Source organism: Nothobranchius furzeri, chromosome 10, assembly GCF_043380555.1.
Source record: "Nothobranchius furzeri strain GRZ-AD chromosome 10, NfurGRZ-RIMD1, whole genome shotgun sequence".
Taxonomy (NCBI): Eukaryota; Metazoa; Chordata; class Actinopteri; order Cyprinodontiformes; family Nothobranchiidae; genus Nothobranchius; species Nothobranchius furzeri.
The window spans coordinates 42,969,488-42,985,750 of NC_091750.1; the positions used below are offsets into that span (position 1 = coordinate 42,969,488).

General features: G+C 40.4%; 1 protein-coding gene across 1 annotated transcript in view; it reads left to right on the plus strand.

The window, feature by feature from the left end:
* Positions 1-16,024, plus strand: part of slc8a2a (solute carrier family 8 member 2a) — a 49,408-nt gene extending 33,384 nt beyond the window's left edge. The window contains exons 7-13 of the mRNA XM_054730456.2: positions 1,358-1,719; positions 3,066-3,169; positions 3,572-3,589; positions 4,037-4,149; positions 9,579-9,678; positions 12,856-13,128; positions 13,232-16,024. Coding sequence (XP_054586431.1) covers positions 1,358-1,719; positions 3,066-3,169; positions 3,572-3,589; positions 4,037-4,149; positions 9,579-9,678; positions 12,856-13,128; positions 13,232-13,608 — 1,347 coding nt within the window. The 3' untranslated portion in view covers positions 13,609-16,024. The remainder of the gene's footprint in view (positions 1-1,357; positions 1,720-3,065; positions 3,170-3,571; positions 3,590-4,036; positions 4,150-9,578; positions 9,679-12,855; positions 13,129-13,231) is intronic.
* The last annotated feature ends 239 nt before the right edge of the window (positions 16,025-16,263 follow it).

Genomic DNA, 16,263 nt, shown 5'->3' on the forward strand with positions numbered 1-16,263 from the left:
AGTGATCATCAGGCCAAACATCCACACATCTTCGACGTCCTCAATGGACAACTGGGAGAGGCATACGATCCTCCATTCTTTCCAGGAATCGAGCATATACCCCACCGGGTGTGTCCCTTGCGGGCAAGTGGAAGTCCCCTGCTCCGTTCTCATCATTGAACAAATCTTATCAATCGCGTTGAATGACCAATTAATTAAATCCATTTCTAAAAAAATAGGGATTTTCAGGAGAAATGCAGAGAAGCACTCTGTGGGCAGACAGGACAAAGAGCCTTGGGAAAAAAAGATAAGGGAGCAAAAAGGGAAGCGTCTGTACTCTGCGAGTGCCAGAAGAGAATGCTTATGCTAAGCTAAAGTTAAAAGATTATTGTTGGGTTAGGATAATGACTGAGGTGGTTACAAATAGATTTTTCCTACTTATGTGACTATGGAAATATGGCAACAGACTAAATTTTACTTTGGGGTGGAATATCCCTTTAACTTCATCAACAGCACCAGCTCAGGCTACAATGGAGTGTGGCTAGACCAATCAGCAGAGCTAAAATCTTTAGCTGCTGCTACCGTTGGTCTAGATTTCCAGGCTAAGTTTTTTAGGTTGCAGCTGAGAAAGTAAAAGTGTTGATACATATTAATACATTTAACTTTTATTTAAGTATACACAGTATTGTGTTATCTGATAGTACTTATGGGTGAATTTACTGCAAGAAAAGATTTATTTGAAATGTCATTAAAGCTGTACCCATTTACGTCAAAGAAAAGCTATTTTCAAACTTTGTTCCCGTACTGGAAATGAACCTAACTGCGACATTAAATACTGTATATCAAACTGGGATAAAAGGCATCGTGTTAGCCTGTAATATTCATGTATTTTGAAAACTGGCACACAGTTTTACACACTCGGAATTTAAAAAAGGTTTGTTTTTTACTGATCTTAAAAAAAAGATCCTGAAAGAAACAATTAAATGACTGAGCTCTTATTTGTTTGCCTATATTTGTGTGATACACCAGCTACTCGTGCAGGAGAATGTATGAGCAGAAAGTCAACTTGGTCAGATGTAAACTTGTTGAGCTTTAAAGGCCTAAAACATTCCAACTATCTAGTTGTAGTTAATGTTGGTCGGTTCAGTTACTGCTATGAAACGAGCATTGTGTTTCACATACAGAAGCCAGTAGCAACAGCTAATCATCTCCAGTAACACGTTCAGCACTACTTTATTCATTTTGGTTTTGCATCATTTATTTGTGCTTGCATGACCAGAAAAATAACTATATCTGTAACCACAAACATAGTAAGACCAAAATCTGTTAAAGCATTCATGATGCATATGACTTGACCAAAATACACTCCACTCTGTAGGTGGCCATCTTGGATGACGACATCTTTGAGGAAGATGAACATTTCTTTGTGCGTCTTCAAAATTTGAGGTTAGAAGAAGGAGGAATTGAAGGGACTGGAACCCCACCCAAGGGTAGACTAGTAGAGCCGTTGGCTGCCACCATCATTATTTTGGACGATGACCATGCTGGAATCTTCACCTTTGAGGAGAAGGTACTTCGAGTGAGTGAGAGCACTGGCATCCTCACGGTGACTGTGCTGAGGAACTCGGGCACCAGGGGCACAGTTGTTGTACCGTACCATACAGAAGATGGCAGTGCCAAGGCTGGAGTGGACTATGAGGAGGCCAGAGGGGAGGTGGAATTTACCAATGAGCAGACCAGGTGAGGCAGTGAAGAACATTTATGTTTATCTGTTTTCTTATGTCTGTTTTGAGGTTGTAGCACTAATCCTTAAAACCACCGGGGCAGTGACAGACAGCCAATACAAACATTTGACAGTGAAGTGGTGAAGGTTCTCAGTCATCCAGGTCATGGTAATCCAAAGGAAATCATTTGAACCCCCTTGTGTTTCACAATGAAATATTCATGGATTTGATGTTCTACTGTTAGTAGAGTCTTTTCTGACAAAAAAGGACCATATCTGTGTGCATATTGTAATGGTGTGTGTCTGGTAATGCATTTACTGGTAGGGTATGTTTAGAAAGTGGCCTAGTAGTATGAGTGTTTGCCCCGGGACTGGGAGATTAAGTAATAAGGGGATGGATTGGGGGGGTAAACCACCAATTAGTTCCCGAGCACGGCTGTGTCTGCAGCTCACCGTTGCCCACAGGATGGGCCAAATGTGGAGGACAAATTTCACCACACACAAACTTTAACTTGTAAAGCTTTAGCAGGGACGAGTCTGGTTATCAATCTTCTATTGTCACAGGGCTAAATAAAACACGCAGCGAACGTTTTGTCATAAACAGGAGAAGCAGTGATCACAAAGACAGCCGTTTATGTCTGGCTTGTTTTTGTCTTTTGGGAAGAGAGCACCAGAACCTCAGTGTGTGATTCCTGTGGCTGATTGATGATGCACCACAGATTAATATTTGTTGATTTAATAATTTAATCTCAATATATTCACACCTCGTAATAATTGTTGAATTAATGTTTTAACTTTCACTTCACATAAATGTGTAATATTTTGGTAACGCCTTTAAACTTGTCAAATTCTGATTTGTCTAAATTTGTAAACAACATTTCATAAGTCGTACCGTCTGTGATTAGTTTCTGTAATCTCCAGTCACCCCACTGAATTGATAGATTAGTTTACTATTAAAGTTTCAACTTGTATACGGGTTTTGCACATTGATAAATTAGTGAAGAAGTGAAATGTAACACCAATAATGATTTACAGTAAACAAATAGTTTGTAGCTCAACTAGATCCAGAAACACAGTGAGGATTCATCTTGGTACGTGGTGATGTAAACTAAACTACATGTCTTGTCTTTGTAAAACACTTTTTTCATCGTGTGCGTGTGTGCGTGTGTGTGTGTGTGCGTGCGTGCATGTGTGCGTGCGTGTGTGTGTGTGTGTGTGTGTGTGTGTGTGTGTGCATGCGTGCGTGCGTGCATTTGTGTGTGTGTGTGTGCGCGCGCGCATGTGTGCGTGCATTTGTGTGTGTGTGTGTGTGTGCGCGCGCATGTGTGTGTGTGTGTGTGTGTGTGTGCATGAACATCTCCAGTCAGACATTACAGGTACGGATTATTAATGTGTCGCAATATGAAAAGCAGGAGAACTTCTTCATTGTGCTGGAAACCCCCAAGTGGCTAAAGCGAGGAGTTTCAGGTAAATATGCGAGGATTTGTTATAACGGTTACTTGGTAATGAGTGATTGCAGGAGGAGGTCAAACTTTAACTTAACCTCCCAGATAAACGCTGTAAAATGCAGCAGCAGAAAATTAGCTGCACTCAGTCAGTAACATAAGGTTACACTCAGCTCATTTTTGCTATATCTGTGTCCCTGCATCACAGGTCCTGGATCAGTTTCAGGTTCTAGTACTCATTAGTTGCCTTTCAGTGTAATTAGCGATGATAGAATGGTTTGTTGGTGGGTGGAGGTCAAAAGACTCTTTTACACCACTTAAGATCCAACAGCAGCTTGTTTCAGTAGTGTGGGAAGCACTGATTTAAATTCGCATGTAAGGCTCTGAAAATGGTGCACCAGTCATTGTTTCCTTTTCTTTATAGCACTACTACTAAACCAGGGTAAGTTGTGTGTGTGTGTGTGTGTGTGTGTGTGTGTGTGTGTGTGTGTGTGTGTGTGTGTGTGTGTGTGTGTGTGTGTGTGTGTGTGTGTGTGTGTGTGTGTGTGTGTGTGTGTTGGTCTTGCACTATGCAGTGTTTTAAAGACTTTTGATGTGAAATACTGTAGTTTGATGTAATTGTAGAGTTGTGAAGCTTCATGGTTCTACTCTGTTAACATCTGATAGTACTGTGAAAATGCATTTCAAAGAGAATTAATTATGATCAGGGGCAGATTATTATAAAAATATATTTTTTCCTGTGGTTGTCTCTATTTTTGTGTTCATTGTTACACCTGTTGCATGTTTGAAAATGTGTGTTGTTGCATGTTTTTGCTTCCTTCCTCGTGCTTCAGCATAACTATAGTTCGTGTGTGTGTGCTGTTACATAACTGAATGTATTCACTGACAGACAATCCCACTCCTGAGGTTGAAGAGGCCAGGAGGATCTCTGAAATGGGTAAACCCATTCTAGGAGAGCACATCAAACTCGATGTCATCATAGAAGAAGCATGTGATTTTAAGGTGTGTGCCTAAAATCTACTCATCTACTTTTCTGAGAAGCAGAGCTGAAAGCTACCAATGAATTTTTGTTAAGCATATGCATGATGCCAATAAATAATCCTTGTCTTAAAAACAAGTGCTGTTTGGTAAGATTAGGCTGTTTCATTTGAGGCATGGTCGTGCAGGATACTAAGTGTGCCTACAGATTTAAAACCCCAAATTTTAGCAATCCATAGAACAGTAGTCCAGGTCCTTCATTGGAACCATTCTGTTTTTCTTTTTATTGTTCACACACTCAACACTGAATCGCTTGTTCAGTTTGTCCTAAAGATTTCTGGAAGCCTGCTAATCAATTGTTGATTTAAAGCAGGTACATTAGAGCAGAGAAATATCCAAAACATGTAAGATGGAGGCCTACATAGAACAGGACAGGACACCACCGCATCACAAGCTGCTGAAAATGAATGTTTGATAGTTGTAAATGTTCTGTTTTATTAACGGCATGGTTCCCTCCCACACTTCAGACACCCAATGGAGTTCTAGACCAGGTACAGTTTCTACCTGCGTGCCGTGTGTGATGCTTGTCACCTCTTCTCTTCCAAGGACAAAACTAATTGCATGTGTCCTGAAACCTAATTCATGTTACGCTCATTAACTCAAAACACACTAGGAAAATGTTTGTAGGCTACACACTGAAACTGAAGTACAGAAACAACAGTATACTTTTGCACATCAGTATTAGTGTGTCCTGTGTGAGCATTGGGCTTGTTGTAAATGTTTTCAAGTTCTGTCTCTCAACAGGGATAGATAGAAGATCAGCCTCTTTTTAAATGGTTTTATTAATCAGGACTAAGTTAGGAGGTCAAACGTGAAAGCTCATGAGAGGAAGACTACAAAACAGCCTGAGCAGGTTTGGTTTGTCAGCAAGGGGTGAAAACGTCTTCTCCTTAAAGGGGACACATTCTGTAAAACTCACTTTTTGCACACTTGTGTTCCACCATCTGGGTGTCTTCTGCCTCTATAAGAACACTCCAAACATAAACAGGAAGCCCAAGTCTCCTCTCCTCCGGTTGGCTCATTGGTCCCCTGAACAAAATAAAAAAGTTAATCTTAGTGAACGAGACTATTACGTTATTTTTTTAAACCGCCTTGCCCTACAATCTGAATCACATATGCTTCAATGTGTGTTTTGAATATGTCTGTCACATAATTAAAGATTTATTAGCTTGTAAACATTCGTAATTAAAAACACTTCAAATCAGAAGTTGCATATATGACGTCACAGCAGAATCTCTTTCACCCCCCTCCCAGCGTAGCTGCTACGTATGACCAGTGGTTTTCTCCACGTTTAATGCTCTGTCTGTCATCCTGGAAGAAAAATTCAAAGCTCGCTAAACTTAAAGCCATGTTTGTTCTTTATCTCCGGGTCTGGTTCGGTGATATAAGTTTTGTGAGGCAAGCAGTCAACGTCCTTTCACACAAAACCTAAAATAACTTTTTCCATCCATCCATCCATCTGCAACCATTTATCCATTTTCTTCCACTTATTCAGAGTCGGGTCACGGGGGCAGTAGCCTAAGTCGAGAGGCCCAGACTTCCCTCCTCCCAACCACTTGGGCCAGCTCCTCCGGGGGAATTCCAAGGCGTTCCCTGGCTGGGCGAGAGACATGGTTACGCAAGTGTGTCCTAGGTCTTCCGTTAGGTCTCCTCCTGGTTGGACGTGCCGGGAAAACTTCACCAGGGAGGTGTCCAGGAGACACACCAGAGTCCTGAGCCACCTCAACTGGCTCCTCTTGATGTGGAGAAGCAGTGGGTTTACTCCGAGCCCCTCCCAGATGACTGAGCTTCTCACCCTATTTCTAAAAAAGAGGCCAGACACCCTGTGGAGAAAACTCGCTCTGGCCGCTTGTATCCCTGATCTCGCTCTTTTGGTCACTACCTAAAGCCCGTGACCATAGGTGAAGGTAGGAACGTAGATCAGCTGGTAAATCTCTTCACCACGACAGACCGGTACAACGCCCGCATCACTGCAGATGCAGCACCAATCCGCCTATCGATCTCGCACTCCAGTTTTCCCTCACTCGTGAACAAGACTCCGAGATACTTAAACTCCTCCACTTGGGGCAGGACCTCATCCCTGACCCGAAGAAGGATTTCTACCCTTTTCCGACTCAAGACCATGGTCTCGGATTTAGAGGAGCTGATTCTCATCCCAGCTGCTTCACACTCGGCTGCGAACCGCTCCAGTGAAACCTGAAGATCACGTTCTGATGAAGCCAACAGGACTACATCATCTGCAAAAAGCAGAGACTCAATCCTTAGGCCACCAAAACAAATCCCTTCAACACCTTGGCTGTGCCTAGAAATCCTGTCCATAAAAGTTATGAACAGAGTCGGTGACAAAGGGCAGCGTTGGCGGAGTCCAACTTTAACAGGGAACGAGATTACTTTTTCCACCTTTTTAAAAGCACTTTCTTGGCATCAAATTGTGTTTTGAAATTCACAGACATCATATGTTAAATCCATGGTACAGAACAAATGGGAGGAGAAAATAGCTTATCTTCTCATAGACTCCTTTTATTTTAGTTTAGTCGTAGGGGACCTATGGTCCAGAAGTGACTCACCCCTACTGCTCACTGGAAGCATCAGCGGTGCAGAACGACAGTGCATCACATAGAATCCATTAGAGACTATGAAGTGTTACAAACCAGCTGTGATGCGTCCCAGAAGCGCCACTAAAGATAGGATCGGGTTCTGTTTTGTTCATGAGCCGCTTCTGGGATGCGTCAATTTCTGCAGTTAACATTAGGCTAGAAAGGAAATCACACACGGTTTCAGTGTAAAATCCCCAGTAATTTTCAAAATAAAAGTATTGCAGCAATGCAATTTCATATATGTGAAGCTTACATGTGACCCAACGATTTATTTACTCCCAGTGCTGTTCCAGAAGTGCAGCGGTGTGTTTTTCATGGCTTTAATCCTGGCATTGGAGAGGAACAACATCATATCTGACATCAAACAGCGATATCAAATGTGATTTTCTTCTTCTAGGTTTAATGGCGGATTATATAAACAAACCGTAGCCTTTGAAGTCTCTGGGGATTTTGTGATCTCGCGAGGAACATGTCAGAGAAGCCGCTTAGCTGCTGAGACTCCCGATGTCTACTGAAGTGCTGTGATTGTCACGAGTAAACCGTTCCGCTGCTGTTCCGCACTGCTGATGCTTCAGTGTGCAGCCGGGGTTAGGCTCCCCAAAAAATCCATCAAACCTCTTTGTATCAGTATTTGTTTTCAGGAATTTTATACCTAAAATGAGCTATTTTTAAAAGTTTCTTGTTGTGACTTAACTATAGGGATAATTAGCAAAGAAACCCTTTCACACATTGAGGCTGGAGCAGCAGCAGTGAACTCCACGTCTCTCTGCATATCCGAGCTTCTCAGCTAATAGCAGCCTGAACTGCTTTTTTCTGGAAGGTAATGAAATTGTCAAGGACAAAACTATTGAGATCCCTTAATGTGAGACTAATTTTGAGCAACTGTATGGACAAGTTTTTATAGACCAGAGAACAATCATAACTTCAGAAACATTAAATGTCCCTTTTAAAACAAACCGCTTGCATTTACAAAGTTGCATGTGAGTGAGCAACAAGACACCTTGAGCAAATTCCTTCAGCTAGTTCAGACCAAAGTGGACACATTTACCCAAAATGCACTGCTGCATGAATTGCAAACACCAAACTGAGCAGATAAGTCATTGAGTCCACCACAGAGTCAGATGGGAGGGCAGGACAATGATCGCAAACTCAGCAGCAGATCTACAACAGAGAGAAAAGGAAAAGAATCAACATGATACAATGGTCCAGAAGTCCACCTCATCTAAATTCTGTGGTCAGTGGAACCCTGAGACAGCAAAGCAGAACAAATGTCTGCAAACCTTCAAGAACTTAAGGGATGTTTTAGAACCGAGTGGGTCAGGACTGACACTGAGTTATTTCTGCTCAGGTTTAGCAAGCTGTTGGTGGACCATTCACACACAATTTTCCCTTTTTGTTTTTGTTTAAGTTTAAACATGATGACATGGTCAACCGCTGAATGTTTTTGTTATATTGAAGTTAGATTTTCATAAGTTTAGAATCTTTAGTTATAAAGTTTTGTTTAGAATCCTAAAACTCTACTTAAGCTAAAAAATGAATATAAAAAATTACACAAAGTGCTTAAACTATTGTGCTGTTGCTTCAAAAAAGTACAATTTGTGACTCAAAATTGCAACCAAGTGAGCAGGAAAAATATTTTTGACAGACTTAAAAATATTGATCTGAAATATAAAATAAAATGTGTCAAAACCTGTAATTTTATTCATTTATAAACTGGCCATAAACCACAATTGTAAGGACGCATGTGAATAAAAAACATGTTACTATTACAAATTTATGACAAAGCTGCCTCGTTACTCATATTTCTAATAGTTTACTACCTCAACACGAGCGATGTGCATTCAGATTTCACCAGGCATGTCCTTTTTAAGCAAACCAGAGAATAAAGCCACAGCAGGTGCACCGCGGCACATTTCCACCGCTAATAAAAGCCGTTTTGAAAGGTTTACAGTTTTGTGGTTGCAAGTCAGACAACCAAAGCACCAATAAGTATTGTGATGTAATGTAATTTCTTAAAAGTATAAGTTACAATTTTATTTTTGTCATTTCAGAGATGGGCGGGTTGTTGTTGTGTGTGTGTGTGTGTGTGTGGGGGGGGGGGGGGGGTGTGGGTGTGTGTGTGTGTGTGTGGGGGGGGGGGGGGGTGGGGGGGGGGGGTGTGTGTGTGTGTGTGTGTGTGTGTGTGTGTGTGTTTGTGTCAGGGTTTAAAACTTGCTCAATGGCCTAGTGGTAGAGAGTGTGCCCTGCAACTACGAGATTGGCATTCAAATCTCGGTCGGGTCATACGGAAGACTATAAAAATGGGACCCAATACCTTCCTGCTTGACATTCAGCTTTAAGGGGTTGGATTCTGCAGCTCACTTCTTCCCACGGGGATGGTCAAATGCAGACCAGTGTGTGTGAGACAAAAATGGGACTTTGATCTTTAACTTTACAAGCCTGTAAATGTAGCTTCAATTCATCTGGCCAGTTTCCAAAATTGTGTTTAAGCTCGAGTATTTTTTCCCATCAAGGATTTCTTCATAAATCCCAAAGTTAGTGTAGAAAATGACTTAAGCTCAATTCAGAATATGGTTTGTGCCTTACAAGCAAAATTTATAAATGAGTCTGTTTTTGAACATTAACATGTAAAACCCTATGGCCGAGTTTAGTTTCACGACAACTGTAAAGAATTCATCAAATGTGTAATATGTGTTGTGTTTTTATTTGTCATGCTCTTCTCATCTGCTATTTGAAATCCACATCAGCAACAATTTCTTCTGCCTCATTATGAATCTGTTTCATTTGTTAAAACAGAAAACCGTCGACAAACTCCTGAAAGACACAAATGTGGCGGTGGTGCTTGGCACTCACTCATGGAGGGAGCAGTTCATTGAAGCAGTAACGGTTAGTGCAGGTCAGTGCCTTTTTCACTCAATGTACTGAAACATTTCGTGTTTCTGGTCTGGTTTAATATTTACAGGAAGCATGTTTAAGCACACAAACACTACATAAAAGTGAAAAGGATCAATCATTAAAATGTGACCAAACAAATGGAGCTGAACTGAATCAAAACTATTCATTCATGATCAGATCAAATCTGGCTTCAGCCAGCTGTCACTATTTGTTAGGATATATTCTGTTGGAATTTTTTAAATGTACAAATTTACACATTTTTTTTCAACAAATAAAATTAAATGTGGCAGTTTGTAAAAACTCTTATGGGTCCTTTTCCTACAGCACTAATCAAATGGGTTATTTCTGGTTGGTCAACTTTTTCGAACAACACAGGTTTTTGTTCAAAGAGCAAGTCACCCCAAAGTCAACCTTTTTTGCTGATAAACTCTATAAATGAGTGTCTAATAGTGCTGTAGACACATGTAGTGAATAATTAGCCACTTAAAGCTGCATTCCTTAATTTGGAAGACAAATTAACTTAAAACTTTTTTTCATGCCCCTTAACAACGTGCTAACGTAGCATAGCTATAAATATATTGTGGAGATTTAAAAACCCCCGAAAAAAATATGATAAAGTGGTTCTCTCATTGTTGCTTTCGGTCCGAAATCAATGATTGGACAACCCATTTGTTTGTTTGGCCAATCCACAGCATTTCTGATCTTCCCCGTGACCTACATTTTTGTGCACGCACTCATTTTTCAGCAGAACACACAACTGGAAGTGAGACACTCGTCCGAACCGTAAGTGAAATGTTCAGAAGTTCAGAGAAGAAGAAACAGCCGAACGAAAATTAAAAAAATTAAAAAAGCCGGCAGCCACAAACCTTCCCAAAAAGAAAACCACATTTCAACTAACAGAAAACAAGAAACATTTAACTAACCAGGGTGAACATTGGCATCACGTCTCAACATTGGCGGCAGTCACATGGCCTGAAAATCGATGCTATGCTAAGGTTTGTATTTTTCTTTTGAACAAATTATTCTAGCTTTGTATTACATCGTCTTACCAACATAAAGGCTTTGTTTTATTGTTTGGTTAGAAAGATTGAACTGGATTGTTGCTGGCCTGGCTCCAGAGAGGGGCACCGGTGACCCGTGTCCAGGCGAGGGAACACGGTTTCCATTTTTATTATTCATCATAAGAGGTCTTTGGGCTGCTCTTCATCTGATCCCTCACCTAGGACCTGTTTGCCATTAATTTAGACATTTATAAGAATTAATTAATTAATTAAATGCAATCAGGACATTATCAAATTCGCTTTAGATGAAACATTCATTGTTTAATGTAATTGTTCTTAAACTGTAAAGAATCATTTTATGGGACAAATATAAGATATTGTTTATTAAACAAGGATAGATAATTGTCTTGTGGAGGTATCTTGTGTCTTGTAGATAAGGCCACTAGACAAGTTAAGAGATATTTATAATTGACCCTGTTAATAAGCTCCTGACCCTGTCTCTCAAACTATCTTTGTACAGAGATTGTTCAAATATTTAATAGCTAATATTTTGATTAATTTAAAATTTATCTAAAAGAAATAGACTCAAATTCAATTCAGTTCAGTATATAGCGCCAAATTACGACAAGAGTCGTCTCAAGGCTCTTCACACAGTAAACATTCCAATACAGGTCAGGCAATCAGAAATAAGTTTCCTGTATAAGGAACCCAGCAAATTGCATCGAGTCACTGACTAGTGTCAGAGTCTTTACAGCAATCCTCATACTAAGCAAGCATGCAGGAACAGTGGAGAGGAAAACTCCCTTTTAACAGGAAGACACCTCCAGAGGATCCTGGCTCAGTATAAGCAGCCATCCTCCACGATTCACTGGGGATGGAGAAGACAGAACACACACACACACACACACACACACACACACACACACATAACCTACCAAGTAGAGTTTCTATGGTTACATTGTGATTTCTTAGTAAATATTCTATTTGGTAAGAGATAACTGTTGTTATCTTTATCCTCGTGAATCTATAATTAAATAGGTAAACTAGTAGTAGCACATTCAATGTTAAAGAAAGTAAAATGTTATAATTGTGGGGAGAAAAACACTTATAGAAAAAATAAAGTTAACAGCTGAAATGGCAGGAAATAACAGTTAAAGAGCAGATTGTAGAAGAAAGTAGTAGAGTGTGGAAAGTGGTCAGTGTGTCCTCCAGCAGTCTAAGCCTATAGCAGCATAACCACAGGGATAACTCTGGATAACCGCCTTTTAGATTGAAGCAAGACGTCTAAAACTACAATTATTTAATATATAATATAGTACTTTAGAGCCACGTCAGAGACAAAAAAGGAAGCCTTGCAAGCCCACTGGTGACAGTGGCTCAGGAGTTATATGTTTAACTTGTAATCAGTTTGAACCCCACCTCCATTTTGTCAGTCATTGTGTGCATGAACAAAACAGTTCACCCTCTTAGCCTGCTGGTTGTAGTCAGAGGAGCCAGTGGTGCATGTATCAGTGTGCCCCAGGGCAGCTGTGGCTTTCCACTGGATGCGTAAGTGGTGTGTAATGTAATTCACGCGTTTTACCTGCAAGCTGACTTCCCAACCGGAGAGTTTCAGATGTGGAACGGCAGTGAAAGCGTTCCATGCAGCTGGACCTGTGAGGTCATGAAATGACTGGAGAATTGCAGTACCACACGTGATTTTGGAAGTTCATACAATAACAAGTAAGATGGCAGCATTTATCCAAAAAAGTCTGTGGTTTACTATTTGTTCCATTTACCTCAGCTATAGAGGTTTCATGGATAATGACAGTTAAGCAACTGAAAATCTGAAAGTGGCTTTTATTTTGAAAGTTTTGGAATGTTTTACACTACATTTGTGTTTGATTTCCTGTCTGGTCTGATCTGAGCTGCTGAGCGCTAGACAAATTCTGGAAGCGTAGCATGTAAAAGTAACTTCTGAGTGACTTCTGGGAAATATCCAAAAGTCAATGCTTTGCGGTTGGTGGAAACGTACCAATCCACTATAACGGCGGCCAGTTGCCGTATACTACACTTCACGGCCGTTATGCAATGCTTACGCATCCGGTGGAAAAGCCCAGTGACACTTTTTGAGTGTGAGGCTGCACTCTTGTCCCAGGTGTTGTGTTTTATTCATTGCCTCTGTCTTCTTTGAACAGGGGAAGGAGACGATGAGGAGGGAGGGGAGCAGCGAACACCCAACTGCTTTGACTATTTCATGCACATTCTGTGCGTGTTCTGGAAGATTCTGTTTGCTTTTGTCCCACCGACGCAGTACTGGAACGGCTGGGCGTGCTTCATTGTGTCAATCTCTGTCATCGGTATTTTAACAGCCGTTATTGGAGATCTTGCTTCCCATTTTGGCTGCACTGTTGGCCTGAGAGACTCTGTCACTGCAGTTGTCTTTGTGGCTCTGGGGACTTCAGTTCCCGGTACGTAGGCTTTTGTGGTCAAATGGTACTTTGTTTTTTCATTACATACCCCAGACAAAATCAATGCACTAAACAACTAAACATGCTTTTCCTTTTTTTCCAGACACTTTTGCCAGTAAAGTGGCTGCCACTCAGGATCAGTATGCTGATGCATCTGTAGGGAATGTGACAGGAAGCAATGCAGTGAATGTTTTTCTGGGAATAGGTTTAGCCTGGTCAGTTGCTGCTGTGTACTGGGAGATCAAAGGGAAGGTCTTCCATGTTGATCCTGGTTCTTTAGCCTTCTCCGTGACACTTTTCACCATTTTTGCTGTCTTCAGTATGGGAGTACTGATGCTACGCCGAAGGCCAGCCATTGGTGGTGAACTAGGAGGCCCACGTGTCCCTAAAGTCCTTACCTCTTTGCTGTTCTTTGGACTCTGGTTTGTATACATCCTCTTCTCCAGCCTGGAGACATATTGCCATATAAAAGGCTTCTGAGTGAGCAGATGTGGAGAGGCATGACTGTACGGTAACAAACTCATCATGAGGACATTCACCTGGAGTTTGTTGGGACCTGGAAATCAGTCAAAGTCATGATTCGACAACTGCTGCCATGGCTAATGAAACACTGCAGACTCACACATGCAAATCAGTTTTCACACAAGCTAAAAGTCTGTTTGAGTTAGGAGGATTCTTTCTCGGTGCTCTGAAAGACTTGCTTTGGGTACCTGGATGAATTTCTGCAACCAAAAGGAGAAAACAGAATGTCATCCTGTCATTGGACTTGGCTTAGGAGTGCCTCATGGCTCATACCTGGAGTTTGAAAATTGCAATTGCTTCTCTTTACGATAAACGACAGATTTATCTGAAGATTGTTTAGTTTAGTTGCATAAATTAATCAGTTAGAGACATTTCTATTGGTGAGGTAGCTGAGTGATGTTACACAAACATGTGGGAAATTTACAGGAAGGGACTCATTTCAGCTCTTTGTTAAAACTGTTCTTGTTGTTTCTCAGAATTTTTCTGAGTGAATAATGAAGCTCGATCTTCCAGAACTTGGCAAATGCTAAGAGGACTTAAAAAAGCAACTGACACCATGTGTCTTCTGTGTTTGCTTGTTCGTTTTATCTGTTTGGAGAAAACTCTTTTGATGAAAAGTGGAAGGTCTTCAAAAACTAAACAAGTAAACTGGTCTTTACCTCACAACTCAAATGATTCATTAAGCTACAAATGCTGCAGATATTACAACTATAGATTGGAACAAGGTTTTTGGGTACTTGGCCCCTGCAAAAATACCTCACACTTTCTGGGATAAAAGCAGCCATTTCAGATTCACTGGTGGCAAATGAAACAGGCCGTTATTTAATGTCACCATCAAATAATAATTTCCAGTGTTAAATGGAGACCTCTGTAAACATAGATTGGATGATTAACACCCAGCAGTGGCTTGATGTCTCAGACACAGAATCAGGATGGGTCAGGTTAGGTTAGGTCTCCTCTGCAGGCACACTCGCCAGTGCACCGCCACATAGCTATCAGTAGTAATCTAACCAGAAGTCGGTGTTTTATATGTGCTGCAGCAACATAATTTGGTGTAAATACTGTTAATTACAATAATAGTTGCCACTGCATTTCCAGGAATATTTGGAGATGTCAAACTAAAGAAGACTTACGATAAAAAATGAATTGCTGCAGAGTGTCTGCCATGCAGCATGACTGCTTGGATGTCGTGAGATGTTTCCCCTGTACACTTCTCTGTTTATTTATTATTGCTGTAATTGTATGACTTTTAATATTCTTGTGCTAGAATAACATGTCTAATGTAATTTATTGTAAAATGTTATAATTACATTGACATTTTAATGGACTTTATTGTTACTTTTCATTGCAGGGTAAGAATAACAGTTTGTGAATCTGTAAAACAAATATATTATGTTTATGTTTATGTATTTAGCAGCTTTTGTCCAAAGCGACTTACAAGTTATAATCGGCATGTTGCCCTTGAGGCTAACAGTAACTGTTTCCAGCCAGTCGTAGGTGGCAGTGAGGCAGCGTGATGAATCGTGGAGAGGAGGGAACAAGGAGTGGACAGTAGAGAGGGGGGACGGGTGCAGGGAAGGTGCTAGTTTAGAAGATGCTCTCTGAAGAGCAGGGTCTTCAGGAGTTTCTTGAAAGCCGAAAAGGAAGCCCCTGTTCTTGTAGTGCTTGGTAGGTCATTCCACATTTGTGGAACGATATTAAACATGCCTTGAGGGCTCAAAATAGGATGAATGCAAATGATGAGAACTGGAGTTAGAGGCAGACAAACCTGGAGTTTATTTGATAGAAATCAAAGTTTTTCAAAAATCCATAGGAAATGTCACCTGCTAAGTGGAACATTGATGTAAAACCCAACTCTTGTTGCATTTCAGCAGTAAAATATCTTGATAGCATTTTTGTAGTACCCAGTTACTTATATATTGATGTATCTTTCATTCCTAAGACTTTATGTTTCAAAATACAACCAACCACTCCCTGGCCATCATAAAGTAAATACTATTTAACATAAAAAGATTTGTAACCAACAATGGATTGACTGATTTTTATTTGCATAGATAATGTAATTATAGAATAACATAATACAAATATGTACTGTATAATCACATAAAAACATTACAGGGTAGCACAAAAAGCATTAAACACCTGTTTCCATTCTGGAAATTTCCAATGAAAAACTTTGTTTCTGAAAAAAGTCAGATTGAGAATATAAATTATGCATTTATTTGTTGTTTTATTTTTTAAGTAACTGTGATTCGAATCAATTTGGTTCAGTTGGACGTCCTGTCCATCAGTAACTGGTTCCGACTGAGCGGAAAGTTGAACATCACCATCATATCAAGACAAAGATGCTTATGAATGTGTGTATTTTAGAATTAAAATGTGTGCAAATATCTGAGTGATAAACATGATGAGCAATATCTTCACTGTGTATTTTGGATAAACAACTGTCTAATTCTTTTGAGGGACTTTTTCTCACATGTCTTGATGTTTGTTTGCACAATTTTTAGAGGAAAATACTTCAAAAGAAGACATGTGCTGTTTACCCTGGCATTTTAGGCGGATGATTGCATGAACAAACCTCCATCTGAACATGCTGAGACATGCACCCACAGA